Source organism: Poromitra crassiceps (assembly GCF_964638095.1).
Source record: "Poromitra crassiceps genome assembly, chromosome: 19".
NCBI classification, from domain to species: domain Eukaryota; kingdom Metazoa; phylum Chordata; class Actinopteri; order Beryciformes; family Melamphaidae; genus Poromitra; species Poromitra crassiceps.
The window spans coordinates 2,161,535-2,186,534 of NC_139646.1; the positions used below are offsets into that span (position 1 = coordinate 2,161,535).

At 42.9% G+C, this 25,000-nt stretch overlaps 4 protein-coding genes across 5 annotated transcripts in view; 3 read left to right on the forward strand and 1 right to left on the reverse strand.

Annotated features, from left to right (window-relative positions):
* The window catches only part of syngr2b (synaptogyrin 2b), a 15,372-nt gene extending 7,806 nt beyond the window's left edge, over positions 1-7,566 (forward strand). Inside the window, exons 2-4 of the mRNA XM_083655705.1 lie at positions 720-957; positions 4,408-4,544; positions 4,836-7,566. Coding sequence (XP_083511831.1) covers positions 720-957; positions 4,408-4,544; positions 4,836-5,087 — 627 coding nt within the window. The 3' untranslated portion in view covers positions 5,088-7,566. The remainder of the gene's footprint in view (positions 1-719; positions 958-4,407; positions 4,545-4,835) is intronic.
* A 1,001-nt stretch (positions 7,567-8,567) lies between these two features.
* On the reverse strand, positions 8,568-12,148 carry tk1 (thymidine kinase 1, soluble). The gene is made up of 7 exons (XM_083656315.1): positions 12,022-12,148; positions 11,842-11,873; positions 11,429-11,542; positions 10,869-10,962; positions 10,523-10,612; positions 10,063-10,182; positions 8,568-9,700 (listed from the first exon to the last, which is right to left on the reverse strand). Exons 1-7 carry the CDS (start codon positions 12,085-12,087, stop codon positions 9,521-9,523), a joined length of 696 nt encoding a protein of 231 aa, XP_083512441.1. The 5' UTR covers positions 12,088-12,148; the 3' UTR covers positions 8,568-9,520.
* A 4,090-nt stretch (positions 12,149-16,238) lies between these two features.
* Positions 16,239-22,849, forward strand: afmid (arylformamidase). The gene is made up of 10 exons (XM_083655706.1): positions 16,239-16,577; positions 17,443-17,547; positions 18,067-18,115; positions 18,223-18,308; positions 18,425-18,497; positions 18,863-18,960; positions 19,317-19,395; positions 19,892-20,027; positions 20,967-21,071; positions 21,251-22,849. The coding sequence occupies exons 1-10, from the start codon at positions 16,433-16,435 to the stop codon at positions 21,278-21,280; spliced, it is 906 nt and encodes a 301-aa protein (XP_083511832.1). The 5' UTR covers positions 16,239-16,432; the 3' UTR covers positions 21,281-22,849.
* Positions 22,850-23,322: 473 nt separating this feature from the next.
* Positions 23,323-25,000, forward strand: part of cant1b (calcium activated nucleotidase 1b) — a 12,418-nt gene continuing 10,740 nt past the window's right edge. Inside the window, exon 1 of one of the 2 annotated variants that reach the window (XM_083656132.1) lies at positions 23,323-23,416. The gene's annotated coding sequence lies outside the window, so the exon portion shown is untranslated. The remainder of the gene's footprint in view (positions 23,417-25,000) is intronic. The other variant, XM_083656134.1, reaches the window with a different exon arrangement.

Genomic DNA, 25,000 nt, shown 5'->3' on the forward strand with positions numbered 1-25,000 from the left:
AAGATCTTTCCCCACTGTTTCTCTGAAAAACACACGTACGTCCAGACAGACTGCACTCTTGCTTCATATTGTGTCTGGGACTGGGTTTTTGTTTTTTTTTGCCCTCTAAGCCCTGTTTGAGATGAAAGTGCTCCAATGTGATTGTATGAATGAATCAGTAAAATACTATACAAATCTCCACAGACACATCTGGGGCCAAATGCGTAAAACGGTGTATATTTCAGTGTAGGAATCAGTGTAAGACCAAAAAAGCTAGAAAAACATGTCACCCACGTGATCATGACCCATGGACGACAGATATGGCGTCTTTAGCGACGGAAAAATGGTCTCTCCACACTTTTCTTTGGTGTCGCGTACCTGGAGAATGTTGTTATGTCGCGGACACCATCATAAGCGCACTGTGATTGGATATAGGATATAGTGGGCACTGGGCAGACAGCGGAAGTATAAAATAAAAACTTGCCATTTCTCTTTGATTTCTGACTCCAGAGACACTTATCAAAAAAGTCGTGCACCCTACCATAACTCGACCTGAAGTCATTGAGCATGTTTTCCTCTCTTCTTCCCTGGTCTGTATGTTAAGTTAGTTAAGTTAATCTGTGTGTGTGTGTGTGTGTGTGTGTGTGTGCGTGTGTGTGTGTGTGTGTGTGTGTGTGTGTGTGCGCGCGTGTGTGTGTGTGTGTGTGTGTGTGTGTGTGCGTGTGTGTGTGTGGCCTCAGCTCTTTGCCATAGTGGTGTTTGCCTGCATCACGACAGAGGGCTACGTGAACCCTGCCCACAGCGCCCAGGCCAAGTGCATCTTCAACCAGAGCGACTCGGCCTGTCAGTACGCCGTCAGCGTCGGCGTCATGGCCTTCCTGGCCTGCGTGGCCTTCCTGGTGCTGGACGCCTACCTGCCTCTCATGAGCAACGCACAGGAGAGGAAATACGCTGTCATGGCTGACCTGGGATTCGCAGGTGAGCAGGAGCTTCAAGTTGCTTTGCTAAATGTGATGTATTTCCTGCTGAAACAGGATGTTTTAGGGTGGGAGAGAATGCAAGGAGGAGGGATCATTCAGAGCTGCATCATGTCATCCCTGGCATCATGTCATCCCTGGCTGGCTCCTTGTCTTTCTGTTAGTTAAGGAGAGTTAAGGTGGTTTTATTTGATGGGAGAGGAGGAGAGTTTTTATGTAGACCTCCTGGTACACGATGAAGTCATCGGTAAACATTGACTGTTTTCCTTCACGTGAAAGTAATGAGATTTTGATCATAAAACACACACATGCACACACACACACGGTCACACACACACACACACACACACGCTTCCGTGTGTGCGTGCGTGTGTTCCCTGTTGCTCTGTAGACAGCAGACAGTGCAGGGAGGCGGAGCTGGGCACTGAAGCTCATTCTTACATGACAGAGATGAGACAGAGAGAGAAGGCCAGAAGCCGCGCAGGGCGTTTTTAAAAGTAAAAACGTGACTTTGGCCCAAACCCAGTTACAATACAAACAAGTGTGATAATATCTGAGTTTACTGACAGATACAAAACACTGTGGATGCTGTGGAATTCATTTGTGACAGACAGCATTTCAGAAAAGAAATCACATTGCTGCTCGGGACAACCAGGAATCCATGTCCTCGCACAAGTTGAATGTCTCATCTGGACACACGGCAGCAACGGACGTTTCAGCCAAAAGGCCGTTGACAACGCTGACATGGCTGAATGTGTTATTCATGGGGAGGAGGAGGAGGATGACCTCACAGTTCTGACGTTCATCAGCTGTCTATGATACAGTTCACAGTCAGCCATTCTTCAAGGGAACAAAGAAGTGGTTGGGGAGCCATTGAAAGAAAAAGAGAGCATTTCATCATTTTAGCAGATGGCGACAAGAACAGCCTTTTTGCTCTTTTGTCAATGTTAGTTTATTTTTTATTATTAAAAATAAATAAATAAAAATATTTTTTATTTATTTCTGTCATGGCAAACAGCTGGCCCCTCCCACATGGGATTACAAGACACCGCCATGTTAGAGCAAAAGTAAACTTAGTTTATCTTGATTAGGACCCCCCCCCCCCCCCCTTATCTCCCAGGCTTTCTGCAGGTAAGTAGCTAATGTAAAGGTTTCACTAGTGAACAGCCAACTCAATCTGTATCTGTTTTGATCTGACTAAACAAAGTATTGTGCAGTTCACAGTAAATAGGGGGATAAAAAAACAAAGTGAAACTGGTTTTCTATATCACTCTATAATATAACACTGTTCTTCTTTCAGACTAACATACCGATGCAATAAGTTCCAACCATAAGTGGTCAAATACAAGATCTCAGCTCGGTACATAAGGCTCTTGCTTTGCTTTTTAGATCAATTATATACAACGTAATTCTCAGTACCATATTCATATTTCATCATCCTAAATCAACGTACACAATTTTGGTTTAGTCTATGATATCATCAGCTCTTTATACTGAGTAAACACAGAATCTCTAAACATACCAATGTTGTGTTTTTTGTTATTAAGATAATACCTCACCAAACCTATAGTTGCAGATACCTCTTGACCAAGAGCCAGTCATTTGCTTATCCCGTAGAAATATCTTTCTCGTCAGCCTGTTTTCTTTGATATCAAGTAACCGATTCCATTGTTTTTGTTGCAATGTTTTATGTTCTTTTGTATACCGTAATTTCCGCACTATAAGCCGCACCGGAGTATAAGCCGCAGCAGCAAAATTGCCTGTTTGTTACATATATAAGCCGCACCGGACTATAAGCCGCAGGTGTTTTAATGTTTTTTTTTAAATTGTGTTTTAATGTTTAATTACCATATGTAAGGGTTCATGCACAGAGGGGATTGTCGGGAAAGAGATGGCTGTTTGAGGAAGCTCCCATTTATTAACATTTCAACAAAACAACATAACACAACACCACCTGTGTTTTTTTTACAGTGCACACAGTGTCCGCGGTGTGGTGAAAAGAGGGCAAGAGAGGAAATTAAAACAGAAGTGGATTTATAGTTAGAAAGAGTGCTAAAAAAGAGATTTTTTTTTTTTTTTTTCCCCCCCCGAAAAAATCCATAGATAAGCCGCACCGTTATATAAGCCGCAGGGCCAAAAAACGGGGAAAAAGCCGCGGCTTATAGTCCGAAATTTACGGTATTTGGAATTTCCTCTCTGTGTTTTCAGCGGGGCACTTCTCATACCGTTACACACCGTGTAGAAAAAGAAAATAATAATTTATGTGTTTGTGCATCTCTGTCCCTCTGTACATCTGTACATTGTGCATCTCTGTCCCTCTGTACGTTGTGCATCTGTGTCCCTCTGTACATTGTGCATCTCTGTCCCTCTGTACATTGTGCATCTCTGTCCCTCTGTACATTGTGCATCTCTGTCCCTCTGTACATTGTGCATCTCTGTCCCTCTGTACATTGTGCATCTCTGTCCCTCTGTACATTGTGCATCTCTGTCTCTCTGTACGTTGTGCATCTGTGTCCCTCTGTACATTGTGCATCTCTGTCCCTCTGTACATTGTGCATCTCTGTCCCTCTGTACATTGTGCATCTCTGTCCCTCTGTACATTGTGCATCTCTGTCCCTCTGTACATTGTGCATCTCTGTCCCTCTGTACATTGTGCATCTCTGTCCCTCTGTACATTGTGCATCTCTGTTCCTCTGTACATTGTGCATCTGTGTCCCTCTGTACATTGTGCATCTGTGTCCCTCTGTACATTGTGCATCTGTGTCCCTCTGTACATTGTGCATCTGTGTCCCTCTGTACATTGTGCATCTCTGTCCCTCTGTACGTTGTGCATCTGTGTCCCTCTGTACATTGTGCATCTCTGTCCCTCTGTACATTGTGCATCTGTGTCCCTCTGTGCATCTCTGTCCCTCTGTACATTGTGCATCTCTGTCCCTCTGTACATTGTGCATCTCTGTCTCTCTGTACATTGTGCATCTGTGTCTCTCTGTACATTGTGCATCTCTGTCCCTCTGTACATTGTGCATCTCTGTCTCTCTGTACATTGTGCATCTGTGTCTCTCTGTACATTGTGCATCTGTGTCCCTCTGTACATTGTGCATCTCTGTCTCTCTGTACATTGTGCATCTGTGTCCCTCTGTACATTGTGCATCTCTGTCTCTCTGTACATTGTGCATCTGTGTCCCTCTGTACATTGTGCATCTCTGTCTCTCTGTACATTGTGCATCTCTGTCTCTCTGTACATTGTGCATCTGTGTCCCTCTGTACATTGTGCATCTCTGTCCGTCTGTACGTTGTGCATCTCTGTCCCTCTGTACATTGTGCATCTCTGTCCGTCTGTACGTTGTGCATCTCTGTCCCTCTGTACGTTGTGCATCTCTGTCCCTCTGTACGTTGTGCATCTCTGTCCCTCTGTACGTTGTGCATCTCTGTCCCTCTGTACGTTGTGCAGGGGTGTGGACCTTCCTGTGGTTCGTGTGTTTCTGCCTGTTGGCCAGTCAGTGGGGTCGTACGCACGATGTCAGCGGGATCCCAGAGGACGCCGCACGGGCCACCGTGGCCTTCTCCTTCTTCTCTATCGCCACCTGGGTGAGGAGGACTGCTGCTGCTGCTGCTGCATCACCATGCACAGACCCACTCAAATCAACGTAGTTTTAGTCGCTCTCTTTGCCATTTACATCTAGTATGTGTAAGATGATTGGAGGCCCATCTTCCTCTCCTTGGTCTGCCAAGTGAATGTCTCTTGTCTACCATGTTACTTAAACCTAATAGAACACTATTATAATATTTTACAATTATTTACTGATACTAATAGACTGATTGGTGAAGTTAAGTGACTGTAACTAGCTTGACATTTGTTCTTATCGTCTTAACGTGCAGGGGATTCTAACCTACTTTGCCCTGGGTCGTTACCGCCGGGGCATTGACGAAGTTGCCTTGCCGACCTACGCCGAGCCCCCGGCTCACACCCCCTACCCCCCGACCTACGCCCCGACATCCTACGCCCCCACTACCTACACCCCTACCACTTACTCGGTCTATCCCACCAGTGGGCCAGACGCACTCCAGCCTTCCTTCATCCCCAACTCCCAGCCGCAAGGAGATGAAGGCTACCAGCCGCCCAACTACTGAGCCAGATGGAGGAGGCAGTGTTCCAGGTTTTCTGTGTACATAGTGATTGCAGTTGCACTGCACAGACCTTTAGCTTTGCTATATCATATTGATGTGGTTATGCAGTTGATCGAATACACTCTTCCAGGTGTGATATCAGAGAACCTGAGCAGTCCAACCGCAAGTTGTAGATGGGGAACACTGTAGTTTAGGGTCGAGGGTCGTAGCTCTTGGTCTGGGATCAGATCTTAATGCGTCGGGCTGATTGTTGCGATTAGTGCTGACGATTAGGTCATCGGATCTTAGATCTGTGTGCAAAAAATGCAACCTTTACCTCAAAAGGGCTACTCCTGAAGGGGATGGGTAGATGGGATGTTTGTCCGAGTGACATCATGGGAGGTTAGGGGTCACAGACAGGATGTGACATAATGAAGAGTATCTACCAATCAGAGCTCCCTGTGGAAGTGGCCAGCACTTATTCTAACACACCTTATTCTCTGTTGGAACCTGAACTTGGAACCTAATGCCTTTGTCCCAGAAGAAGAAGAATGCGCATCTGTACGTAGATGTCAAAGTTGCCATTTTAATGGTTGTATGTGCCTGTTTTTTTTGTTGTTGTTCACATTTGGATTAGTTTGTCATTTTTATTTTTCCTTCCAGTGCATTTATCTTGACCTGTGAGCACAAAGTTTCAAGTGAATATGAATTTATTTAAGTCAGCAAGCTCAATTGTGGGAGTACTGGATACAATGGGGATAAGCCAACTAAGAGGAAACCCTATATGTCCCTATAGAAAACCCTCTGTGCCCGAGTAGCTGTTTTTGACCCATATTGTATATAGAGCAAAGTTTTTAGTACACAATTTATCTGATCACCTCATAAGGTCAGAAGGAAACCACTTCATAACAAGGAAATCCTGCCTGTTTAACACAGAAACGTTCCTGTGTTCACCTCTTCAGCAAATTATACATGACATGACATATGGGTTACAAGTATCGTAGAGGTATTTATTGAATATTCATATTTAGTGTTATCCTTGTAAGCTGTGGTTAACATTCAGATTGACAGGAGGGAGGGCCATGTAGATAGCTAGGTACTCATTGAACAGGTTTATCCACTAAAGTCTGTCCTCATAGTGACTTATTAACTGGCAGTAACAGTAATGCCTCCTCAGGCTCTGCACACGCAGGTCTCACACTCTCCTCCAGGGTCTCAGTGCTAGTGGGTTTTCTGGCCACTTGATTTCTTTTGCTCATGTTTACAGCCTCTATAATCTATTCTAAACCATCAGTTCACAAACTGGTCCGGGCTCCACCTGGTGGTCTGCCAGTTTTGTTTTTTCCCAGACAACAGTTTTTACATACACAATAACCCTGAGGAGGCTTGGGGCGATTTTCGGAAATATCGCGATATTTTGGAAATCGTGATTGTGAAAAATTGCTTTCAAAGGCTGTAGCGGGCTCAGTTTTAAAGCCAGAGTTACGTTTCTGATATCCTGTCATGCTAGCTTGTCAGGAAGGTGGCTAAATAACGCTCCAAAGTTAGGCAACATTTTTGCGAGGGGGAAAAAACCTTTTCAGATGGGTCCTCTTTTTCACAGCCTAATGTTGGCAGGTGTGTGTGTGTTTTGAACCAGTAGCATTGTGTTGTTATTTAGCCTTTCTGATGCCATCGCAATTACATGGTTAAATCATGGATATTACACACCTCTCCTTGCTTTACTCTGTTGATTGTGCCTTATGAAGTACTTTAGTTGTCAGCTTGACACTCGAGTGGCCTCGACCTGGTCCTGCTCTGGCAGATGTAGCTCAGCCAAAGTCGCACACAAAAGTTGGCCTAAGCCCACGTTTTGGTAACTCTGCCCCAGCTACCAACGCATGGCTGTAAACTGAACTTAGATCTGTGCAAATGACAGACCGGAATTTAAATGTGGTTTCTATTTATTGAGCCTGATGCTATGTTGTCATACTATAGTATATTGGAGTGATATTTGCAATGGTGGAAAGACAAACGCAGTTGATGTAATCTGTGCAGCTATCAGTTGTTCATTCAAGACAAAACGCACGCAACCTGCTGAAACTATATATTAGGAAAACAACACAGCAGTGTTATGATCTTTTGTGCCAACAGACAAAGAGATTCAAGTAAACTTGGGAAGGACGTTTCCTTGTACAGTAGAGGGAACTGACTATGTGTTGTAAAATAAGCACCTAGTTTGTGTTTGCTAATGTGTTCAATGCTGTGCTTGGGCAAGCTTTGCAATGATTAAAATGCATGCTGTGGCAAATTAATTAAATATTTTGTTCCCTAAAATGAACCCTCAACAAAATCAATGTATTGCTATGACACAGTGAATTCAGTTTGTCAAAATTACTCTTCCTACTGAATTTAGCACCACGTTCTGCCTTCTGGCCAAGATAAACTCCAGTGCCGTAAATGTAACTAGTGCCTACAATTAGTTTTGTAGTTGTTGATTTATATTAAAGGAATTAAAAGTAAATCTTCCAAATGTGCCTGTTCAGTTCGATGATGTGATTTTATTCTGATTCCCCTATTTTGTGAGTTTTTTTTTTTGTTATTTAAGGAAGGTCCACATTTTAGATGAGAAGAAACTAGAATATTAGCAATAATTTGCCTTAATTATATCATATCATGTCATGTCTGTCAAATGTTTTATAAAAGAGAAGTGGCACAAAACTGAAGAGCACGATAGCCATTTGAGACTTTTTGTTCATCTGAGAAAAGACAGAATAAAATAATTCACATTTGTGTAACACATGCTAACCAAAAGGTTTTGTATAGAGCAGAGGTTTTCGTAACGAGGGAGCGGGCCTCCCCAGGGGGGCTCCAGACAGTTTTAGGGCAGGCTCAGTGAATAGAAGTGAAAAAAGTATTACATTAGTTGTCAAAATAGCCTAAATGTGTGTGATTCGGTTAGAGATAGCTCAGAGATGGACGTTTTTGTGAATATTACTGTTTTTCCCAGTCAGAAATAAATGGCTTCACAGACCCTTTTTTTATGTATTTGGTGTAGTCTGAAGCAGTGTGTCCCGAAAGTTTTTTCAGGGGACCCACTTTTTAAGTGACAAACCATCGCGATCCAACTCACAATCTGCCTTATCTATAAATCGCGAGTTTGTGCTAATTTGCGCATAATTTAATGTTCCTGAGCATTTTTACTGCCATTTCCGCATCACCTTATATTATCTTGAATTGGTAAACCAGCCATTTGGTAAACCACAACTTTGTTTTATGCACCGGACATGTTATTGAAAACATATACACATCAAACACTTTATACGTGCATTTAGGCGGAGTTAACGGGCTGTCTCATTGTTTTTATTTCCTCTCAGTAAAAGAATATGCACATTTTTTTTTTTCAAATTTATTTGGTGACCCAAATAAAACCTGTGACCCACTCTTTGAGAAACAGTCTGAAATATGTCAAAGCTATCGCTGAGTGTCTGGGACCAAATAACAATGATCCCATAGGCATCCAGCAATTGAGCAAAAGCAAGTAAACTAAATGAGGTTTTCCAAGCTTTGCCTGAGGGGAGGCCCACAGGCTCAGGCTTTGAAACCCCCTCTGGTATAGAAGTATGGAAGGTACTTTTCTAGTCCAAGCAGGCAACGCATCACACAGCCTCAGAGCCTGCCAGGATTCAAACTGGTTATTTCGGTCGTCAGAAGCATGTGAGAGCATTGGATTACACATCACATTCTTAGTGCATCAAACATCTACATTTTGCAAGAACATATTCTCCAAACTGACTATATGATTCTCTCCGCATTCAAGAAATGGTTGATTGGGTCCTTTTGTGTTGAAACGGACTTTTACTTATGCTCAAGTCTCAACACGCTGCTCCCCCGGCCGCCATATATAGAGCAGTACACCTGTAAACCAACCACTTCCTGACACATGACAGGAAATAGATTTACATCTGAGAATACTTTGTTCGACAGAATATTCCTATGTAAAAAAAACAACATTTTTAGCCTGTAGTGAATAATATGGCAGTTATTAGCTGGTTTATCAAACACATTTCAAGTAGTATCATGTGCATTGTCATATTCACAAAAGTACAAAAACTAAACAGTCATAAAAAAGATACATGACAATTAATTGAGGAATTACTCTCAAACATATATAAATACAGAAGACTGATTGTACCAGAGATCTAAAATAGCAACACCAGAAAAATACTGATCAAATGAAGCTATTTATCATTAAAATAGATACATACACACACAACCATTTTACACCGTTGTATAGACCCATTCCACAGAAACTGTTTTTGAGGTGTCAAAACCGGTGTAACCAATACCATTAATGATGGTTCCATTCCATAGATAGATGTTCCGGTGCCAGGGCCCTCAGTGTTATTGGTTAAACGGTTGCTACAGTATTCCCCCCTGAACTCTCCAGTCAGGTGCTCCACTGAGGTTTCTCGTGTTCAGAGGTGGAGGGAGGAGAAGAGCTTCCGGGGAACCCTGGAGTCCAGCTGTTTCCCTGGGGCCACCTGCGGCGGAGTTTCGTCCCGCGGCGGAGCGCTGTTCTCCTTGTCCACCATCAGGCCTCCATAACACTTTCTGCACACCGCCTGATACATGTCCGACCCGCCGATCACCTCCACCTACGGCGCAGACAACAAATAAGAAACGGACTTAAGGAGTAGGAGGAGGATTTGGGGAGAAAAAAGTGTGCTGGGGCAGGAACATAAAGGTTGACTGAGACACTGATTGACTGGTTAATATAAAAAGAGAATTTGGATAAAGAAATTGGCACTTACTCCTCTCACATCCTATCCAATTTAATTAGATAGGATGTGAGAGGGGTAATTATTATATCAACGAATATATCCTACGTTTTCTTTGATTATGTCTGAACCAAATCTACCTGCTTCCTTCTTTACCTAAAAATACTTCTTTAAATATTTATGTGCTTTGTCGTGCTGTAAAAATAGGACTTTGTGGCAACATTGTTCTGTCTCCTCACCTCCTTCTCAGCTCCTAGCCTCTTGGTGTAGGCAGCTTCTTTGTAACATTGCATACAGACGGCGTTGAGCTTCACTACACTCTCCGCCAGAGGGACCAGGTTCAGGATGTTTCCAAATGGCTGCAGGAAGACGCAAGACAATACAGAGAGAAGTTAGTCAGGCTGAATGGATGCTGGTATTATTCTATTACAAGAACAGGCACGCTATAGTGTCGAATAATGCGTGTTATGTATGTGGCTGACAGTGGCTTTTGTTCAGTGGCATATTGCCCTCCACAAAAATGTGTACTTGCTTTTCTGCCATTTTGTTTTGTTTACACCCACAATGCCAATCTCTGTGCCCGTGGAGCATAAACAGCAGCCGTCTCTGAATTGTGAATAGATGCACATATCGAATTTACTCTCCCACAGACAAATACATCACACACACACACACACACATACACACACACACACACACCTTTCTCTGGAAGGTCCCATCCAACGCAGCTACAATGATGGTCTTCCCTAAATTGGCCATCTCCTCACAGAACTCCACTGTGTCTGGGAACTGGAGAAACAAACATTAGATGTTTTGTCAAGGAGTCAAGGAATTTGGATAAATTCTCTAGTCCAGTAATAGTTTTCCCCTCACAAGCAATAGCCCCGATATGACCCTTTCACCCATAGTAAAAACTGAAAGGAGCCGAGCAACCGCTACTTTGGACTGGGTTAACGCCTGTCAATCCATCACAGAGAAAGACTAGTATTATACTATGCCAGGCAAAAAGTGACTTGATAGGCAAAGCCAGAAACAGCATACTCACAAACTGCCCTTCATCGATTCCAATGACACAGGCCTGCAGCGCCAGAGTCCTCACGTCTCCCAGTTGATTTGCTGGTACTGCTTCCATCGTGTTTCTAAATGCACATGGACAAAGAGAACTACTTTATTTGAATGAATGGACATTTTGTTACCGTTCTTCTAGGTCCTCTAGGACCTACAGGTCACACAGCGCCTCCCTCGTTCACTTCTGACCGAATCAGCCTATGCTTGTTTGATGTACTACATATTGTAGGCTAGGTATTCCGTTTTTTTTAAAGGTTTATATGATTTTGTTTATCTTTTGTATGTTTTATGTGGCTCAGTGTACTTTTCATTGCTGCCTAGTCTCATCAAGACCAAGTTCTCCCAAAGGGGAGACAATAAAAGTAAACCTTAATCTTAGCAAGTGACTTTGCATGGAATGATGTTATTTGCTTTAGACTCTAGTCTAAAGCAAATAACATTTTATTCTTCCACGCGTTTCAAATTATTAATGATACCGACTGAGTATATCACACATATGCACAGTCAATTGGAAGAATAAAAACATGTCCTCCTCACCTGTCGTGTGTGGCCATGCCTTTATCTGAATAGCGGGTGTCTCTGGCATATTTCACCACCAAGCAGTTATACTGAGCGATCTGGAAACGGCGCACTCTTCGCATCAGTTCAGTGCTGCAGAATAAATGACATGATCCGTAAAAACCAAGCAGACTGGTGAGAAATGGCGGCATAAACTTGTGTCATAAGCTCGACTTGGCTCCAGAAAACACAGTAACATTATGGCCAACTCACAGGATTAACTCTGCAGTCATATTTGGCGGGATGTTTAGATATGAGCGGTATTTGTGGCATCAATACTTTGTTTGACTTAACGCTACTGTACAAGTGACAAATAGAATAACACAACACGCACTAACGTTGTTAGACTTGCGAGACAATTGATGTTTTATGTGTAAATAAAGTCAACTCACCTTTTCCCAGAAAACATTGGTCCAAAGATGACCTGTAGACAAAGAGCAGTAGCCAGGCTGAGTTAGTGAAGTTAGTGGCACTGTGGCAAGACAACGTGTTTCTTTATGCAGCGACTTTAAGATGAGTTTAGCTAAATGTTCACGATAGTCTTCTTAACTGGAACGTAAATAAATACCAACCTGAATTTGTCCTCTAGCTCTCCGCGGAGAATTTGGAAGAATCCTCGGAACATCCAAACAGTCCATGCTTAATGTCAAAGGAACTTTAAGAAAATAATAAAACTAAATAAATAAAAAATAGGTGCTCTCCCAGCAGTAGCCTACAGCGATAACGTTATGACTACAGTACAGTCTGTGGTTATATGATGACAAAAGATGAGTCGAACTTTGAGTTAAACATCGCGCGCCTCGGCGGGCACTCAAAGCGGAAGTGACGTCTTCAACCAATGGTCGTAGAGCAACGTGACACGCCGCACCAATCAGCTTCTAGATAATGGCGAAGGCTGGCGCCGGCTGGGACCAATCAACACAACAGAAAAGTGTGGAGGCGGTCTCACCGAAGAAGAAAAATATAAAATAAGTATTATTATTATTATTATTATAGTACAGTAGTAGTAGTAGTAGTAGTAGTAGTAGTAGTAGTAACGAAGCTGTTGTTGGCTAGCTACTGTGTCTACTGTAAATAAACTAAATGACTTTCCCCCAGCAACACCTAATGTTATATTCTGCTTATTTTTCTGTAGGCTATCATGGGCTTTCATTTGTGTGTGTGTGTGTGTGTGTGTGTGTGTGTGTGTGTGTGTGTGTGTGTGTGTGTGTTGTTTTTTGGTCATAATGCCCAATTAATTCAAACATAATTATTAATCAATAATTTATATTAATATTAATATTAGCCGCCCTCTGCGGTCACATGGTTCACAGTCACACATGTCGGTGGTCACAGATTTCGATGCATGAAACAGTAGACGCTGAGAATGATTCGCCCACCACCACCATCACCATCACCACCACAACAACAACAACAACAACAACGACAATACTATACTATACTATGTGTGTGTGTGTGTGTGTGTGTGTGTGTGTGTGTGTGTGTGTGTGTGTGTGTGTGTGTGTGTGTGTGTGTGTGTGTGTGTGTGTGTGTGTGTGTGTGTGTGTGTGTGTGTGTGTGTTCAGGCGGCAAGCTCGGGCTTGGACAGATGAAGCTGTGGAAGTGATACTAAAAGCTGTAGTTCCTAGAATGGCCACTTGAGGCTGGCTCCAAAAGGGAGTTGTTCCCTGTTCGCCCCATGTTAAAGTTCAGATGTGGATTCATCATAATAGTTTTGTTGGAGAAAAATATAAGTTCCATGCCATTTGACCCATAGACCCATAGCACACTGACATCTCATCTCACCCAGCCCCATAGAGAGGACTTCTCCTCGTCAGTCTTCCAACAAGGTTAAACATTAGCCAAAACATTAGCCTAGCGAAAACAATTTGGAAGACGATGCCAAGCTAGACTATGGCGACATCTTCAGGCTGATTGTGTTAACACACCCTGAGAGACCAAAGTTATGAATGTTTTGTTTGTTGTGAATCAATAGAAGTGAAGTAAGCTCTGCATTATTTAAAGTGCAGTAAACAAATTTGAAATCAATCAAATAGTAATAAATAGACTGTTGATTATTATTTAACAAATTATTTCAGCCTGCTATGTTCCAAAACACATTGATAAGGGGAAGAATGACCATCGTGTTGCTACTTGAGCCAATTGAATCAAAAAGATGGCTGTTTGTCCACTCGCTGCTCCCGTTTTTTATATCTGCATTTGTTCGCGTAATGTCCTCTCTTTCCGCAGTGCTTGCATGTAACCTGAGATGTGTGTTTTACCTCCAGAGTTTTGAGTTCACCTGAGAGGTCAGTTTACCTCCAGAGTTTTGCTTTCACCTGAGAGGTCAGTTTACCTCCAGAGTTTTGAGTTCACCTGAGATGTGTGTTTACCTCCAGAGTTTTACCTGAGAGGTCAGTTTACCTCCAGAGTTTTAGTTCACCTGAGAGGTCAGTTTACCTCCAGAGTTTTGCTTTCACCTGAGAGGTCAGTTTACCTCCAGAGTTTTGCTTTCACCTGAGAGGTCAGTTTACCTCCAGAGTTTTGAGTTGACTTGAGATGTGTGTTTGCCTCCAGAGTTTTGATTTATAACAGATCTTTTGGATAACAGTCCCTTGCTCAATGGAACAGAGAAGCGGTTGTTAATAATTTATAACAGAAACAGTGCGGCATGGTGGCTCACGCCCTGTGCAGATAGAACGATAGTATCGCAATGTATATAATCTAGTATGATATCATATGAGTGTATGTAACCTATGTTGTGTGTATATATATGATGTAGTAACTGTGATAATGCTATGTAAAGCCATTTGAGACATGCTTGTGTGATAAGGGGCTATAACATAACATAACATAACTAACTCACTGAAGGTTATAATAACAGATACAGTAGGAAAGGATTCCCCATGAGCAACAGGCTTGGACTGATCTGATTGGTTGAGCAGTAAAACAGGGTCCACAAGTCCAGTCCCACTGCTGTGTGTGGAGGTCACATGCTACCTGAACTCACCTGTCAGTCACTCACCAGAGTTTCAGTGAAGTCTCATCAAGAGAAATAACAACATGATGCGTTGGGATGATATGAAGAAAGAAGTAAGACTTTGGCTTTGGGCTCTTTCCCTCCATATTTTGCTTCTATCGGCTAAGTCTGTTATGTATATAGTGGAAGAATGCTGTCCCTTATCCTTAACTGCTGGCTCACCCTTGAGTACATGAGGGAGGATGAAAGAAGCAACAGATTAGCCTATAGCAAATGAAAAATGCTTGTTTGATCGCATAATGAACGACTATAATCTCATAGATTCAGTTATTTGATTCAAACCGTGGTGATGTTTTTCCTGTTTGTTTTGTTACATCAAAGATGAAGCAAAACCGAGAGGGCAAGATATTTTTCGTTAACCTCTGGCTGTAAAGACAGCCTGTTTGGTTCATGGAAGAATTATAATTTAGCCTGTATTATATTATTATGGTTTGGTTCAGAGTTGGGGGTGTTCATGAATTGAATTGAGAATGTGTGGTGAATTAGAATTTAGAAAGATTTTTATTGTCACTCCGTAGTACAAGTATCACATTTGAAATTCTTGTGCTGTAGACTCCGTTACAACATGCAAAATAACATGGCATATAGGTGCATGAAAACAAGAGAACATGAACCCCCAGAACATGCACAAGGAAGTTGGGAAAAAAACCTTCAGACTGGAAGGAAGTTCGACAAAATCTGACCAATCACAACACGTGTGTCCACGAAAAAAAATTCTGATTGGACTAATGAGCAGAAGACCCGCCTTAAAAAGATTCTGATTGGACTAATGAGCGGAAGACCCGCCTTTCTGCTTCCCATTCCGGTTGGTGGAATGAAACAGAATTTAATTCCATGAAATTCCAGAAGTTGTTTGTTTCTCAACTATAAATTATAAATCAAACATCATGATAAAAGAGAGTTAAACAAATCACATACATTCAATCAATCATAATGTAGGCCTATATACATTATGATTAGCCTACATCAGTGGTTCTTACATTTTTTCATGTCAAGGACCCCTAAACTGACACACTTGATAAGGTTTTGTCGCAGGGCACCCCATCTGACAATATTTTAGATTTTTATTTTTTTAGATGTTTTATTACAGAAAGTGTATGACACCCATGACCAAAATAGCCATACATTCTGTCATTGTGTTACTTATGGATGGAATTATAGTGAAAATAAATGATTCCCCTTTGGGACCCCCTGGAACCCCCTCAAGGACCCCTGGGGGTCCCGGTGCTATGCAGAATTCTGCATCCCCGATAAGAATTGCACACCTTGCGAGGAGCACATGATTTCTATGGCAACGTAGTGTATAAAAATCTTTGTGCGTGTTCATCAATGATGATAAATGATCTGGCATCTAGTTTATGAACATTATTTCACTATTATTTATTATTACGGGGTAGACTTGGAGACCCCCCTGGCCCTGGGTCCTTGAGGCCGACTTTGGTGTTTAAAATCTTGGTAGAACGAAGTGACCTCCAGGGCCAGGCCTGTTCTGGCTCATGGAGGCCAACTTTGGTGCTTAAAATCTGGGTAGAGGTGACCTCCAGACCTGGCGGTCAAAATTCCTCAGTTGAACTGGAATGAATGGGTTCATTCATCAATTGATCTCAAATAGCCTCCTATGGCTCGGACACTCTAGTCCAGTTGGGGGCGGTAATGCACCTAAAACTTGGTTTGTCCACCGCCATAAAACCTGCAAGAAGAAGATGCTCGGCGGTGGATGCCAGTGCCACGGGTCCCGAGTCCCGAGAGAGAGAGAGAGAGAGAGGTGACGCGAGGTTAGCCACGGGTGGATGTGGGGAGCACCCTATCTTTACAGTCTATGGGAGCACCATGGGGAGCACCAGCACCGGGAAGTAGTTGGGCTCGGCAGGTGTCTCTGCCTCGGCTGTAGAGGGCGCTGATCACCGCAGCACAGTGAGCTGCCTGTCACCGGGCTGGCTGAAGCTGAGTGAGCAGCAGTCACCATGCATGGCCGCCCAGCTGACAGCACAGCCGTGTCTCCTCTCTCTGTCTCGCAGGAGCTGGAGCGGCAGTATTCTCCCAGCAGGTGGTCGCACAGGATGTCGGCAGACGAAGTGATCAAAGCCCACGTGGCGGCTCTCAGACAAGGTTGGCCTGTGTTGCTAATGCTACACCTTGCTATAATAACATAGCTAAGCCAACATTATCCAGGGGAAGTGACATGGGGCGAGCGCCGCTGTTTAGTTTCAGTGGTTTCAGTTCAGTTTACCACCACCACCATCACGGTGATGTGGTGGTGGTGGAGGACGGTTGTTGTTGTTGTTGTTGTTGTTGTTGTGGTGGTGGTGGTGGTGGTGGTGGTGGTGGTGGTGGTGGTGGGCGAATCAATCTCGTCTGCTGTTTCATGCACCGAAATCTGTGACCACCGAAATGTGTGACTGTGAACCATGTGACCGCAGAGGGCGACTAATATGAATAGCCTATGAATAATAATAATAATAATTGTTGTGTTGTTGTTATTATTACCTCATGTGGGCATTATGACCAAAAAACAACACACACACACACACACACACACACACACACACACACACACACACACACACACACACACACACACACACACACACACACACACACACACACAAAAACAAACAAAATAAGACAGTTTGAGCAATCACAGGGGGACTCCTAATAAGAAAGATCCCCCACCTAGTTGGTCACAGATTTCAGTGTAACACCAGTCCTCAATTGATCCAAGGGGCTATTAGAGTTCAGATCAGGTTAAGGTTAGGACAAGGGTTAAGTTAAGGTTAATGAAAGTCCATTTTGATGGTCTTCTTGAGGATGGAACTACAAAATGTGTCACCCCCTCACCACCTCTCTCTCTCTGTGTATGTCCAGGTACAGAGCGAGCCCCCCCCCCCCCCCCCCCCCCCTCTCTCTCTCTCTGTGTATGTCCAGGTACAGAGCGAGCCCCCCTCACCACCTCTCTCTCTCTGTGTATGTCCAGGTACAGAGCGAGCCCGCGGCCTGGCTCAGACTTTACTCAATGTGCCGTATGGTGAGGGGGACGGGGAGAAGCTGGATGTCTACATACCCAGCACCACCTCTCTGGGTATGGATCAAGGGGGCTTTATAATAGCTGTGTGTCAAGTTTTCATGAAGTAGCAAAGCACCTGAGAACTTGCATGTAGGAGACTTACCACACCTAAATAGGAGTTTGCAGAAAAAGTTTACAAATGTACAAATCAATATTTGAATGAATGGAAATAGAAGAAAAAGAGTGAGAGTGCACAGATTTGTCATACGGTATCTGACCGTTTGCAGCAGCAGATTTGAGAAGTTTTCACAGAATTGTATTTGTACTCGTAAAAAACAACAACAACAACATAAAACAATACAAATGTCATTTTACAAGTTTGCAGCTTCTATTCCATTCATTCAAATGTTTACTTGCACAGTAAAATCTTTTCTGTGAATTCAAATTTAGGCCGCAGCCGTGCAAATATTTTCAGAGAATGTCAATTTAAACATGCACGTTTTCAGGTTTTCAGGTGTTTCGCTAAATACTATCACATATAAGGTCATGCCGTCCCCCACGCTTGTATGAAACTAATAAGTCCCTCTGGTTTAGATGTACCCCTGGTCATTTACCTCCATGGAGGATACTGGCAGTTTCTCAGGTACAACAAGGTTCTGCTTCTCTACAGCTTCTGCAATATCAAGTAGATATATTTTCACGTGCAGGTGGTGCTCACGTTTTTCATGCTGATGCTTTGTGCACATACAGTAAGGAGGAGTCTGGCTTCATGGCGGTGCCACTGGTCCATAAAGGCGTAGTGGTGGTTGCCGTCGGCTATGATGTCGCCCCCAAAGGTAGACTTTAATTCTGACCAATGGATGTTGTTTCTGGTTAATTCCACTGCAAGCATGTTAGCAATAGGCCAGTAACGTCAACCTTTCCCCCTGTGGCCCTGTCACTTCCTCTTCAGGGAACATGGACTTGATGGTGTCCCAAGTACGCAGGAGTGTGGTGTCCGTCATTCAGCAGTATTCTCATATCAGGTAGGCTACCTGTGCTTATTTCCTTTGCTCTTCCCTCTCACAAACACAATTCATCACAACATTAATGCAACTCCTCTATTATGGAAAGTACCACCATATAAGTATACTAACGCAATAATCCCCACGAGGCCATGGTACTTTTATAAAACAGTTACTAGATACACCGGCAAGGTTTCATAAAATAAACACCCAGCAACAAAAAAAAAATCTATAATTTATGTAATCATTCTTCAGCACCTTAACTGTGATTTTTCACTCAATGAAAGACTGTGCATTATCACCACAAATTCACTTTGAGACGATGCAGAATCTGTACTTTATTTTTTATTTTTATGAAACCCAGTTTTATCTCTTACACTCTCCAGTGGTCTTTACCTGTGTGGCCACTCTGCCGGTGCTCACCTGGCGGCAATGGTCCTCTCCACCGACTGGTCACAATACCACGTCACCCCTCAGATCAAAGGTGAGCTGTACCAGGTGAGATGAAACAAGCGACAGAGTGCTTGGCCTCATTGTGACTCACTGACGCCGAGGAGGAAGTAGAGACACACAGAAACTAAACGAAACGGAAGCACAAATGATGCAAAAACATGGAGGTCAGGTGTATTGGAGACTGTAAATTCCTCCTGTGTTTGATGCAGTATTATGTAAAGCCCTGTGAAATAAGTTTGTGATGAAGTGCTATATAAACTTGACTTGAAATGCTGCATAGCTAGCTGATCTTTTTTTCCTTCCTCTCCACTGTTCTTCCTCTTCCCTGGCCTCTTGTCGTTCTCTGATCTCCTCCCCTGATCCTTTGGGAACTCCGCCCCCTCCCAGGTGCTTTCCTAGTCAGCGGCATATACGACCTGCTGCCCATCCTGTCTACGTATGTCAACGAGCCTCTGAAGATGACAGAGTATGTGGAAATGTACCTCTCACTCCATAACATGTCATGTCAGTCGCTGTGACTGAGGACGATGGCGTCTTTAGGAATCTTTGCTCAGCTTTCTATAGACGGTTTTAACTTGACAACAAAAACATTCTAAATTGAACCCCTGCCCACTTCCTGTTGCAGTGTTTGCTATGGACATAAAAGAAAAAAAAACATTCAAGTGCAGGACTGACCATTCCGTGAAAACCGTCTATACAGCTGAGCGGCGAAAACAAAAGTAACGATGTCGAGTGAATATTTCTGCAGTTTGCCGAATGCTGAGAAAAAGGAAGTGCTGTGGGGTTGCGCTCTGGTGAAAACCGTCTATAGAGAGCTTTGTGTATGTGAGTGTTTTGTGTGTGCGCGCATTCAGTGTGATGATTGCTTCTCTTTGTGAATGAGAAACAGTGCGTGTCCTCTGCGAGTCTGTCGGTGCCGGTCGGTGACGTCTCTCTCTCCGTGTCCCGTCTCCTGTCCACAGGGAGGTGGCGCTGAGGAACAGCCCCGGCAAGCTGGTCCCTCAGCTCAAACTCTCCTCCTCCAGCTGCCATATTGTTGTCGCCGTCGCGCAGAACGACTCGCCGGAGTTTCGCAAGCAGTCGGAAGAATACTACAAAGTCAGTCGGAACTTCAAAACTCTTCTGGTCAGAATAGGAAGACTGTTAACCCATTGATACCTGATGCAGCATTTGCATGTATATCCCTCATTTGTGTGCGTATCCCTTTAAGACAACGCGGTTCGCGGTCTTAAAGGGATACACACACAAATGCTGCATCAGGTATCAATGGGTTAAAGATAAAGTCATTAACTTCCAGTTGATGCCAATATTACACTTTACAGGTTGAGTGAAAAGTCAATGTTTTGTTGGGCATTCTTTGCTTTAGATTAGAATATGCATACCGTATCTATGAAGCGATAGTAAATACTTCTTTTACATATTTCTAAACATTTTAGAGACATCCTGTCATCACTGGAGAAATATGTAGCGTTGAGTTTTGTTTACCATCAAATACTTAATCTACGTTCCCAATATTTGTTCTTGGTCATTCACAGAGATAACAGAAAGAACATAATTCTCCTGTTGGGATCACACAGAGCACTGAGGAGCTAAATAGATTGTAATTCATTCAGATTGTAATTGAAGACATCTCAAGCTTTGATGAGCATCTTAGATTTTTGCAATGATTTCACACATTGACTTGTATTATGATTTATATACAATACGCCTATTTCACATCCCACCCAAATCAGCCATTTTGTGTCTAAAATGCAGGAAGTTACACAGATGCAAGCAAGGCATTAATTAGAGTGCTGTTCCTCCGCTGCAGGGACAGGTCCAGTCCCATCACTCACTAATTCATGTCTTGCTTGCACCAGTGTTACTTCCTGCCTTTTAGACACAAAATGGCTGATTTGGGTGGGATGTGAAATTTGCTAAATACACTTGTTTGTTTTTAATTGGTTGTGCATACATATCTCAATTTATGCAGATCTCACTTTTTGTATTAATTTCTTTACCTCCTTTGCTACCTCTCTCTCTCTTCTGGCCTTTAAGAGTTTGGAGGCATCAGGGCTGAATGTGACGATGGAGGATGTGGCCAACACAGACCACTTCAACATCATTGAGCAACTGGTGGATGGGGAGTACCACCTAACACAGGTACACGCACGCACCCGCGCATGTGCACACACACACACACACACACACACACACAACCAAAATCTGTACCAATGACCGTACATTACAAAAAAAGTACACCCATGACTTGTAGATTCCTATATTTTTGTTAGTCTTTCAGGTGATAGAGACTTATTTTGAATTCCTTCCTTCTTCTGCAGCTCCTCTTGAAGGTGATGGGGAAGAGCTGAGATTGAAGAGTATTTGATCAATCTAGTGTGAACATATCCAACTCTGAATAGTCATCATGCACTAGTGGTTTTTGTTACTGATGAAATATGCATTATTACAGTGCCATAGTATGATAAATATACAATGCCTATCCATTTGGATTGATCAAACGTAAGGTGACATGTGTTTGAGTTGTTCTGATACCCTCTGTGTCTCTCACAGCCTAGCCTCTTGTGTCATATATGATAGACAGACACCTAATGCATGCCTAAAACGGAGTCTGTTCGAGGATGGTGATGTAGCGACTAGCGACTGAAACATACTGAAACTCATTCACACTCAGTTGTCAGCTGATTATTTAACCATCATAATGCACAATATTGTTGTTACTATTTCACTTGCCCGGAATAGTAAGTTGACTTTTCAGAGAATGTTGTTGATGATTTGTTTTGCATATTTCCTGTTTTGTAAAAGGGTTGATCCACTTGGACTGTGACAATCTATTCTATCATAACTATAAATATATGGGAAGGATGATGACAAGATCTTATGTCATGCATATGACATGAGTCAACCAAGGGCAGTGTTTCCCCTAGAATTCTTTTCAGGCCTGGATGGACTTCAAAACCTAAACTGACCGCAGGGGGGCACCCTCGCTGGTGACCAAAATGTTGGCCGTTTGAAGTCAGATTTGGATCATATTAACATTAGGATTAGACAGTGATGTCATTATTCATTCATATTAGTAATTTATGTTATTTTCTAAAAAACAAAATCAGGCCTAGTGGGGGTCTCTTTGGCCAGGCCTGTACAATTGTAGGGGAAACACTGCGGGGTATAAAGTGAATGTAGCTTTTTATTGCAACCTCCACAATGCAGGTAATGTCACACAGGGAATTCTACAAATTACGTTAATGTGTCATATACACTTGAGGAAATACACAGAAAGTGTGGACCAGAGCAGCTCAAAAGGCAAAAGTATTCAAAGTGAAAAAAGGTGGAGCTACTTGGAGTTTTTAAGGCAATATTTAATACGAAGTAATATATCTGTGTACAAGCAGTTACAAATCAGAATATATCTTCAATGTTACTACGGGCAAACAAAACGCAACGCGTTTCAACCACGCAGGTCTTCCTCAGGCAATGTTAGCTAACATTGAGCATTGAGCTAACATTGCCTGAGGAAGACCTGCGTGGTTGAAACGCGTTGCGTTTTGTTTGCCCGTAGTAACATTGAAGATATATTCTGATTTGTAACTGCTTGTACACAGATATATTACTTTCGTATTAAATATTGCCTTAAAAACTCCAAGTAGCTCCACCTTTTTTCACTTTTCATATACACTTGATAAATGTTGATAACTAAGACTGTATTTTTGCAGTCATTCATTTTAGCATAATAGTAGGCTTCTCAATATTCAAATGGATATATATTTTTTAAAGAAGTCAGACTAAATTATCAGAGCTTGCTGTTCACATTATAGCATCTTAATAGTCTATGTTACTGTTTACACAAAGTATTCTATTAATCATTCATTACTGTAAAATATTATGAAGAAAATCACAACACAATAAATGTTTATATTTGAGACTGGCTGTGTTGGCTTTCATGCAACTTTTAAACTTATAAAATGTGTGCTGATGAGGTTTTTGATAAGATGCATGTTCATGAGGTACCACACAAAGAAGCCCTGGCTGGTGCAATAACAACAGTGTCACAAATGTATCATCATCACATAGTCAAGTCAGTAGTGGTGCTCACCTAGAAATGTACAAAAAGAGGGGTTCCCAAACATTTTGTTCGATTTAGTACAGAATTACAATACACAAGTCTCTGTACAACAATTGGGGAAGATAACTAGAAAAATTGAACTAAACTGTGACACAAAAAGGTGTTAAACTATTATACAACTATTTGGAATAAAGGACCCATATTATGGGCTCCCTTGAACCTTGACCCCACGTTGGGACCTCTGACTGACAGTCACCTACATTGCAGCGGGTGGTTGGTAGTTAGGGAAGAACCAGCAGGAAGTGCGCTGCCCGCCGGCTCCTCTGCTCTCGTACAGTAGCGATGGAGCGGGGCTAGGGACGGACGGGGAGTCGCAGAGAAACCGCTGACCAGCCACCAAAGCAAGTCTGTCTCTGTTCGCCGGGTAAGCACCCCACTTTTTTAAAAGCCACAACATGACGACCAGGTTAAACTAATTCAGTTAGACAAAAGTGCTCGTATCATATTACTGGCTGATACTGATAGCCCATAGAAGCTGGTATAGCCCCGGCAGCAAATTTTCGAAATGCAGGGTGACAGGGGAAGGATCCGCCCTTCTCTCCCTTTGATTGGGTTGCGTTTAGGCATGAGGGGTGATGATTGGTTAAAGTTGGGTAAAATATTAAGGGTAAGCCAATCAGAAGCAGAGTAAGGCGGGTCCGTCCCTTGTCACCCTGCAGTTTGGCAAAAATGCTAGCAAGCTAAAGTTATCGTTAGCTAAAGTGGGAACAATGTTTCCCTTTCTTTTATACGTGATATTTTAACTGTCGCCCTTTACCGTGTAAAGGTAAACGGTAAATTCAGTCAATTCCACGTGACCGAAACTCTTTTTCATAATTTTGAGCCGTTCCTTATAGTTGTTTTAACTGAGTAATCGGTGAAAGTTTTGCTCCCCCCTGGAGCCCGGCGGTGTAGGACGGAGCTCCGCTGCTCTTCTCTTCCTGTCTTCGTGGCTGTGACAGGAGAGAGGAGATGGGCTGCATCAACCACCTGATAACAGCTCCGTTTGTGCACTTTATAGCATTATGGCTCTATGACCTGACCTGCTTATTCTAACATTTCGCTCTCTCACATGCACGTGCTCTACGCATACATAAAACAACTTGAATCTGTTAGCCGGTTAAGCCGTAATTAGTCTGGGTCTATCTTGAGTTCGCACCACTACACTAGCCAAGTCGTTGTGGAGAAATGCCTGGGTTTTGTTACAGCCTAGGCACTATCAATTTCCTCTCCTTATGCTGTCAAGTTGGTGCATTTGATGTCTATAGGCCTTCCCTCTAGGCCAGTGATACTCAATCCGAGGCTCTAGAGCCACAGGTGGCTCCTTTATGGCTAGTTGTTGTGGTTCTTTTAAGTCCTACTTAAAATACAAAATCGAAATAAATAAAGGGAGGAAAGGGACTTTTTGGGGGGATTGTGGCTCTTCCAAAGATTTTTTCATCAATGCGGCTCCTGAGTAGGCAAGGTTGAGTACCACTGCTTTAGGCGATTCTTACTTAGTTGTTGTGACTGAAGATCAGAAGGCACACAACATGATAAACACATGAGCTTTTTCATTGTCTGCATTTGTTTTCCAAATTTGATCAGGTAAATACATTTGGAACAAATTCTTAATTTAAGCCCCCGTTCACACTATATGGCAGCAATGCTCAACCTAAGCTCAACCTATCGCTGAACCCACAAGTTTAATTTAGGCATCCTTGTTAACAGGTGATGCCGTTCACACCAGCTGCGCGCGTGCGTGTCACACTGAGAAGTCACGCCGAAAGCCACGCTCATGCCTTGCTCAAGCAATCGTTCAGGATTCAGTCCTATTTTCCCACCATGAAGCTGCCAGGCATGAAGTCAATGGGAGTTGTGGGTGGGTTCAAGGCCAGGCATGTCCAAAGTCCAGGCATGTCCAAAGTCCGGCCCAGGGCCAATTGCCACCCGCAGACCGATTTTAAGTGGCCCTCAGCTTGTCTCTCAA